The 9,171-nt window shown below is 51.2% G+C and overlaps 1 protein-coding gene across 1 annotated transcript; it reads left to right on the forward strand.

Moving 5' to 3' along the window:
• Positions 1-7,654: 7,654 nt before the first annotated feature.
• Positions 7,655-8,554, forward strand: LOC135821321 (uncharacterized). Its single transcript, XM_065334381.1, has one exon. The coding sequence runs from the start codon at positions 7,655-7,657 to the stop codon at positions 8,552-8,554; it is 900 nt and encodes a 299-aa protein (XP_065190453.1).
• Positions 8,555-9,171: the final 617 nt, after the last annotated feature.

Raw genomic sequence — 9,171 nt, forward strand, 5'->3', positions numbered from 1 at the left:
TAGCTTTCATTGCTATCCAATCTAATCTAATCTAATATAAACAGAAATGCGCAGCTGCTTTTATGCAGCAAACGCCGTATGCTTATATGCGAAGATACACTAAAATTAATATACATAAGGTTGCTCCGTATTGCTTCCGTATTGCTTCCGTATTACTTCCGTATCAGCCAGGCAGGGATACTACACCCTCCCTTCCTACAGATAATCACGCCCTCGTGATTTTCAAAAGTAGGCAGGTGGGTGAATGTTCTGTCTGGGCCGGAGATTGTACGGAAGTGCAGGAGGAGGGGGAGCGGGGGGTTGGAGTTGAGGAGGAGGCGGAGCGGGGGGTGGGAGTTGCGGTAGTGGTGTATGTGCCGGGGTGGTGTGTATCTCAGGATCGTATGTCGGTGGTGTTGCAGGACGTAAATCTACGTCGGTTACTTGATGATATGGCTTCAGGCGATTTACGTGAACAATTGAAAGCCTCTGGCGATCCGACAATGAACGAATGCGGACTGTGACATCATCGATCACTTTCTGGATGACATATGGTCCTGTCCAGAATCGGTGAAACTTGGGGGACTCATTCTGAGGGACCACTGGTGAATGTAGGAGAACAAGCTGATCCTTCGTGAACTTCGGTGGCGGGCGAGATGTACCATCGTAACCCTTCTTCTGGTGCTGGTGTGATTTAAGGCCGTGCTGGCGGGCACGCTCAAAGGCAGCCTCAGTTGAAGTACGAATAGAAGAGACGAATTCAGGGTAAGATGGTGGTGGTGAGTTACGGGGTAAACCATACATCACATCGAGAGGCAGAACCGGATCATAACCAAACTGGAGGCGGAATGGAGAATAGCCAGTCGATGCATGTACACTAGTGCGGTATGCTAGCGCCGTGGGTTGGAGATGCAAGTCCCAGTCTCGGTGATCAGAGATGGATGTTGCAATCATAGCTTCTAGTGTCCGGTTGAATCTTTCAACCATGCCATCACTTTGTGGGTGGTAGGGTGTGGTTCTGGTCTTGGTGATATCAAGCATAGTGCATAGGCTTTGAAACAAGCGACTCTCAAACTGGGAACCTTGATCAGTGTGCAAGGCAGCGGGTGCACCATAGCGACAGATCCAACCATTGAAGAACAAACCAGCGACAGTAGAGGCGAGCATGTTGGGCATGGGGAAAATCTCAACCCACTTGGAGAAGTAATCCATTATGACTAATACGTACCGATTTCCTCGATCAGTGATAGGAAGGGGACCCATGATGTCCATGGCGACACGCTGGCTTGGATAGGATGATGTTTGCGATTGTAGAGGTGCTTTCGGTTTGGGCTGAGGTGCTTTCCGTTTTTGGCACTCCGGGCAGGTTCTAACACACTGTTCGATGTCATCAGCCATGTGGGGCCAGTAGAACCGTGTACGGGCCTTGTCGATGGTGCGGTTGACGCCAAGATGACCCGATCCAATACCGGCATGCAGTGATCTGACAACAGTAGGACGTTGTGACGCAGGCAGGACCAATTGAAGATACGAGGACAGATCATCAGTCGACTCATACCTTCGGTAGAGAACACCATCTTGGACAATGAGACGATTGAACTGCGTCCAGAGTCGGTGCACATCAGGATGAACAGCAGCTAACTCATCTGATCCCTTAGGTGGTCGTTGCTGTGACCTCACCCACTTCATCACTAGAGAAATCGAGGGATCCACAGCTTGGCTAGTGCGGAGGGAGGTAGACGGCAGCCAGGACGCTGACGGAGCAGGCTCACGAGTGCATTGGTCGAGCTCGCCTGTGGACAGAGAGACACCGCATGAACTCACAGCAGCAGATGCAGCAGGCGGCAGACACATACTCTTGGCAGCAGGGGAAGAACACACATGTCCACACAATCTTGACAAACTATCGGCGTTGACATGCTGAGAGCCAGGGCGATGCCGAGTTTCATAGTCAAACGCTGATAACCGTTCTATCCAGCGTGCAACAATGCCATCCGGATTCTTGAATGAAGATAGCCAAAGGAGGGCTTTGTGATCAGTGCGGAGTAGGAATGTGGCGCCGAGCAAGTAGTGACGGAAATAGTGAGTGAATTCAATAACAGCCAGTAACTCACGCTTTGTCGTTGTGTAATTACGTTGACCAGAGGACAGTGTCTTACTTGCATAGGCGATGGGATGTTCTGCACCATCGGAGCCGATTTGTGAAAGGACCGCACCAATGGCATGATCACTAGCATCTGTATCCAGAATGAAGGACTTATTGGCATCAGGATAGGCAAGGACGGGTGCTGAGCTGAGGTGTTGGCGGAGCTGATCGAAAGCATTCTGTGCCTCGGGTGGCCAGGCGAATGTTGAGTGCTTCCTTGTTAGCGCATGCAGAGGTGTCGCAATCTTAGCAAAGTCATGGATGAATCTCCTGTAGTATGATGCAAAGCCGAGGAACTGGCGCACACCCGTGATGGACGTAGGTTGCTTCCAGGTGGAAACAGCCTTAATTTTGGCGAGATCAGGGCGAACACCATCAGCAGAGAACACATGACCAAGATATCCAACAGATGAGTTGACTAGAGAGCATTTAGACGGCTTCACTTTGAGGCGGGCCTCACGGAGACGGTCGAGGACAGAACGTAACCGTTGGAGGTGTTCCTTGAACGTCCTTGAGAAGACAATGATATCATCCAGATATACAAGACACGTGGATGGAATAAGATCTCCCAGAACAGCATTCATCAGGCGCTGAAACGTAGCAGGTGCATTGCATAAGCCGAAAGGCATGCAGGTCCACTCATAGAAGCCAAATGGAGTGACGAAGGCAGACTTACGCCGGGCATCTTTATCCATGCCGACTTGCCAGTAGCCAGAAGCGAGGTCAATAGTTGTGAAGTAGCGGGCACCACTCATGGCGTCAATGGCATCATCAATACGCGGCATTGGAAAGGCGTCTTTTACCGTGATGTTGTTAAGCTGACGGTAGTCCACACATAGGCGAATGGAGTTGTCAGGCTTCCGGACAACGACAATAGGTGCAGACCAGGGACTGTTCGACGGACGGATAATGTGATGATCACGCAGCTTATCAATGTGCTCCCTGACCTCTTGTTGCTGGTGTATTGGTAGACGACGCGGTGCTATGCGTACAGGAGGTGCGCCAGAGGTGTCGATGGTGTGCGTGACGAACTCTGTGTGGCCAGTGTCAAACGGGCCGGTGGAAACACAGTCAGCATACTCACTCATCAGGTCTTGAACGGAACGGCGATCGGCACTATCCAGGTGACTGAGATCGAACTGCGGTTCTCGAGAGCCATCGTCTGCAAGTGTAGTAGCAGCACATATCGCAGAGGTATCATCGTCGTCGACCGGAATACATGGCATGATGGAGCCAATCCGCACACCCTGTGGTAGTGTGATCGGCTGGTCGGAGAAATTGAAAACTGGATAGCCAACCGTAGCAGAAGGGGCATCATCATTATCCGCTTGCACGTGAATGGCAGCATCTTGACAGAGGAGGTCATAACGCTCGGGCAGCTTACCAGATGCTTCCAGAAGATAATCACCCGGAGCTGGAGAGAATTGGAGCTTGCCAGGCAGAAGTACTTGGCTGAACGGCGGTATTGCGACAGGTGTTGTCAATTGGACATGACACACTTGGTGGTGAACACTCTTGGTATCATTATTACAGGCATCAGCACGAGGTGGAGAGTTGGTAGGGAACTTGAGTGAATTGTCCGCAGGGTTGAGAACGCAACCATGGGTTCTGAAAAAATCAACTCCCAACAAAACATCAGGCTGAACATCACCAACCAGAACATTGTGAGAAACTTGCCGATCATCAATGGAAAAAGTTAAACATGCAGATCCATGCAAAGGAATAGATGACCCATCAATTGTAGCCAAATCCGGTAGTGACTGTTTAACTAGAGGTGTACGCCCAGGCAAGCTTGACCAAACTTTGTTGCTCACTAATGTCACTGCCGAGCCCGTGTCAAGCAAAGCGTTGAACTGCATGGATTGAATAGTAACTGGTACTGTGAATGGACGGTGTACGGAGGAGCGGTGAAAGAATGTAGCAATGTGGGACTTCAGACCATCAAACGATGGTGTTAAGAAGAGTAGGTAAGCAACTGCTAGGACTGGCACCCCAATACAAGCGAACATAGCAATATGTCTAACAGCATGAATGACAGGGGGTAAACCCACTATGGCGAGAATACAAATGAGCAAATAGGCTCCTATTGGTAAACTAACCGGCTGGTGAGTCCGAAGCGCATCACGCACAGCAGTTGGACTCAGGACTGCTGTGGACGGCTGTTTCCCGATGGCTGACGGGGCTGGCGGCACTCAGAGGCATAGTGGCCAGAGCGACCGCAATTGAAGCATGTAATGGGTCTCCTCGGCTGGCTGCGTTGCAGCTGGCTGCGTTGTGGCTGGTGGAGAGGTTGTGCGGTTGGACCGGCGTCACGTTGTTCGAGGCGAGCCAGTCGAACGCTGATGGCTTCCAGCGATTTAGCGACTGCCTCTAGCTGCGTTTCCTGTGCGACTCCGCACACGGGAAGAGGTGGTGTTTCCTGCTCTTCAGCCTGCAGGATGGAATGTTGGTGAAGGGCGGCGAGTAGGGCAGCATCCAGGGTATTCGGAGCTAGTTCCCGGACCCTGACACGAATCGACCTGGAGTCGAGACCAGCAAGAAACTGGTCCTTTGCAAGGACATCCCTGTCCGCAGCGGCCATGTTGGGATAGGATTGGGCGACAGCCGCCCTTACTTTCTCCCAGTAAGCGCTGGCCGACTGTCCCTTCTCCTGTCGCAACGCTTTGAAGGCGGCCCGGTGTAGTTCCGCACGCTGAGCGGGAGCGAAACGGTCTTCTAGGGCCTGAGCGAGGTTAGCGATAGCGCCTTGACGGGTCGCCTGTGGGAGACTCAGGTAGAATAGCTGGGCGTCCCCGGTGAGGGACAACCCCAGGAATTGAGTTTGCTCGGCCGGCGTCCACTGGTTCACCGCAGCAACCTGTTCAAACTGGGCATACCATGCCGACCAGTTGTCATCTAGCCGACCTGCGTATTTGGCCGGGGTGGCCCAGTTGTGCACGTGGCGGGCGGGTGCCGGAGCAGCGGCGGCTGGTACAGCAGCGGCGGCTGGTACAGCAGCTGGTTGAGCCATCACGTCAACGATTGACTAAGGGCCAGGCGGGTTACAAGACGAGTTCCGTAAACAGGTGAGTTCGAATCTGACAAATTTGATTGAACCACCGCTGCCACCAATGTAATAGGTAGCCGAGTGGTAGGCGCGGTGAAATCAACAATAATTACTTTTATTCTACTTTCAGGTACACACCTGAGATATAATCGTTCGTGAAAGATGAAGCGGCAAAATAAATAACTTTCTCTCCGGTGCTCACCTAGAGGCTGAATCCTTATTCTTCGAGTTAGCTTTCATTGCTATCCAATCTAATCTAATCTAATATAAACAGAAATGCGCAGCTGCTTTTATGCAGCAAACGCCGTATGCTTATATGCGAAGATACACTAAAATTAATATACATAAGGTTGCTCCGTATTGCTTCCGTATTGCTTCCGTATTACTTCCGTATCAGCCAGGCAGGGATACTACACTTACAGCAATGTGCAGTTTTGCATAGAAGAGACCAATGTTGAGAAAGAACGAATCTTGCAAATGGATGAGCTTTATGCTGATCTCCATGTAGTGTCCAAGCAGAAGTTAAACACTAGGATGCGTGGAGCAGAGAGACTTGGCACAACTGCGGGCAATGAGCAGCTGGCTCATTCCTTTGCGTCTGAAGCTAGGAAGCTGCGCAAGATGAAACTTGCCGAAATCCTCACTGTCAAGAAAGCCATGCGAAAACGCATGCACGGGAAGACTTTCCGTACCATTGCCTTCTCATCAGCTGGAGCTGGCAAAACCATGCTCTTCACCAAGAAGGGTCCGTATGAATGGGCAAGAGGGCATATCTGGCCACACATCGCTGTCCTGCGTGCACTGGAGCTGCGTTTGGCAGAAGTGCGCAATATCACAAGCATCGCTGAGCTGCTGGATTTGCAAAATTACGGCATCACAAAACCAGGTGAGCAGGCTGAAGTCATTGATTTTGTTTGCAATCATCCTGAGTCTGTCTGCATCATTCTCGACGGCCTCGACGAGATAAAACTCGCCGACTGCAGCAAGTTCATGATCGACGTCATCCGGGGCAAAGAATTGCCGGGAATCAACCTGATCATCACGTCACGCCATTCAGCAGAAGCAATGAAGCTGACACAAAGCAGCGAGATAGTCTTCCATCGTCGTCTGGAGCTGCTGGGCTTCGAGAAGGAGGGTTTGGAGCACTACATTTGCAATGTTCTGTCGGCAGACGATGCAGCCAAGTTGCTAGCAGAGCTTCGCAGCAACCCAGAGCTGGCCACAATGATGCGCACACCGTTTTTCGCCAAAGCAATATGCAGCCTCGACCGACACAGCCATCGCCTGCCCAACACGCCGTCTGCAATCTTCAACTCGCTGATCCTTCATATACTGCGGCAGCAGAAATCAAAGCCAGCGCATGATGGTGAGCAATACACCGATTGGGATGATGTTCCACATGATGTGCAGGAAAATCTACATGATCTCTCCCAGTTCGCTTTTAACATGCTCGTCCGTCGAAAAGTCGTCTTCACGGATGCCGATTTCAACATGTTTTCACTGTCATCGGCAGCTCGCACACTTGGCATGCTCATCGCCTGCGACACGGCATCACCACAGTCCAGGGCTCAGTGGCGTTTCAGCCACCTAGCACTTCAGGAAGCTCTAGCATCTCGCTACATTGCTAGACGCAACCCCAGTGCAGCTGACGTCGCCTGGCTTGTGAGGCGCCTTGGAGCATTCACCGGCAGCCTCAACATGTTTTGGCGCTTACTGGCCACTGAGCTGGACAGTGAGTCCGTCAATGTGTTGATCGAAGCCATTGTCAATCCTCAGTCCACATCGTCTACTCAGCCACGGGATACCGACCAGCATTCCACAGGAGCAGAGAGTCACAACATGACGTGTTTTCTCTTCACAACACACGACCACATCATGGCATGGGCCGACCACGTTTCCTCCTTTCTCTCGCTGGATGAAGCAGAGCATCTTGCAGAAGAGTCGCTGGCTGGCAGGATCGACCTGGCGTCTGCTTCGGAAGTGGTCCGCCGCAGGATTGACCCAGCCGTCACCAAAATCACCTGCCAGCATTTCGTTCGTTCATTGCTAGCCATTTGGACGGATCGGGTCCCGAGTGCCAGTACACAAATTCTGCACGACTGCATGGCCAATGAGGCACACGGATCGGCCATTCAATGCTTCACCGTCACTCCCACGTCCAAGCTACCGCCAGTTCCTCCATCCAACGAAGAAGCTAAGCCAAACGCAGCCCAGGACACCGTCAGTGCCGCGGAACGAAAGCAACGAATCCTCTACGCCTTCCGGGTCTTCGCCGAGCACGTCCACGTCCAGCAAAGCAGAATCGAAGACATCCCCAGCATGCAAGCCATCATCAAGCAGTACGGAGTAGATTTCGACGACGTTCCTCTCTCGCCCTCCGATTGCCAGGCCATCAACGCAGTCATGATTCACCACCACCAGTTCATCACCAGCATCAGCCTGTTCAACTGTGGTATAGGTGATACCGGGTAGACTACGCATGCATGGCTGATGGCATGGCTCTACTACGCAATCTTACGCTCATCGACCTGCGAGTGAACAACCTAACAGATCGTCACACGGCCCATATCGCAGCGTGTATCGCATCCAACACGTCAACACTGCGGTACCTCTACACAGCCCTGAATCTCTTCAGCAGCAATGCTATGGCCACCGTCCACAGCAACACACACCGCTGTACAGGACTGCTGGGAGTGGACTTTGGAGGTCAAAAGTGCACCGATCCAGCAGTCAACCTTGACGTCATCACCACAGTCTGCAGCAGCTGCCCAGATCTCCAGTTCGTCGGTCTCATTGACTACGTACTGGATATGGAAGGTCTAACCCAGCTAGCACCATTGTTAGGAGCACTGAGGCTGAGAGTGCTGGGACTGTACAATGTTGGGATGAAGCAGAACTCGGCTACGATCGTCAGTAGAATCATTCAACAGCAACACGAGAGTTTGCAGGTCCTCTCACTCCCTCGCAATGAGCTAACTGGAGATTTCCTGTCAACCGTTCTTGGTGAGCTGAGTCAGTGCCGACGCCTAGAGCAGCTGTACCTGAACGACGACTGCCTCTCGTCGGGAGCTCTGCCGGTCCTTGCATCCCTACTGCCCAGTCTGCCCAAGCTCTCCCTGCTCAGAGTGCGGAGGAATGATTTCCGAGGTGCTGACGACGAAGCAAAGCTGTTCGCCACCGCTGTCGAGAGCTGCTCATCTCTGAAGGAGCTGCGGATGCCTGAAAGAGCTCTAGTGTCTCCGCGGCTGCGCGAAGTCCTAAGTGCCATGGCCAGAGATGATCTGAATGTGCAGTATAAGCAGTATCGCTGGTACAACGAAGTGGAGAATGACGAAGAAGAAGACGAGTACGGCGATGAAGGAGAAAGTGAGAGTGAGGAATGAGGAGGTGAGAGGATTGACATGGACGGATTTCTGTCCTAATGCAGAAAGCTTCGTTTTCGTCTATCACTTCTTCCTGGCATACAGTCCGTCTGTGTATATGATTAGGAGTACACGTGTGTATGTGTGCATGCGTGGTAGTATTGCTGTGTGTGCGAGCTTGTAAGTGCGTGTATGTATTTTCTTGAGCATGTGCGTGTGTGTGTGTGCATATGTGCGTGTGTGTTGTGTGAATGCATGTGTGCCTGTACGTTTGCGTCACCGATGGACATTCCTTTCTTCATTTTCAGTCAGTTTGAGTGATCACTGTGTTGACCTTTGACCTTTAGACTTTGGACCCTGTACTTGGATGTTTTCACTCCGTAATATTTTTCGATAATTCTGGACTGTCGCTGATAGAATTCTTGTCATTGAATTGTTGGTTTTTGTTGATGTGGTTTTAGTTGATATGTGTGATCATTTCTTTGCATATACATGTACATATACATTGTATGTCTGTTTGTATGTTTGTAGATTGTTTAGTGAATTTTGTTTAAATGTTTCTTGTGTAGAGTGAGTAGAAATGAGAGAATAGAAAACACAGATGAAAATGTTTATTGAGAACTAATATTCATAGCATC

Source organism: Sycon ciliatum, chromosome 7 (assembly GCF_964019385.1).
Source record: "Sycon ciliatum chromosome 7, ocSycCili1.1, whole genome shotgun sequence".
Lineage (NCBI taxonomy): Eukaryota > Metazoa > Porifera > Calcarea > Leucosolenida > Sycettidae > Sycon > Sycon ciliatum.

What these genes read in the sequence shown, in the direction of transcription:
- LOC135821321 (XM_065334381.1), top strand. Translation starts at nt 7,655, where the DNA reads ATGGCTGATGGCATGGCTCTACTACGCAATCTTACGCTCATCGACCTG.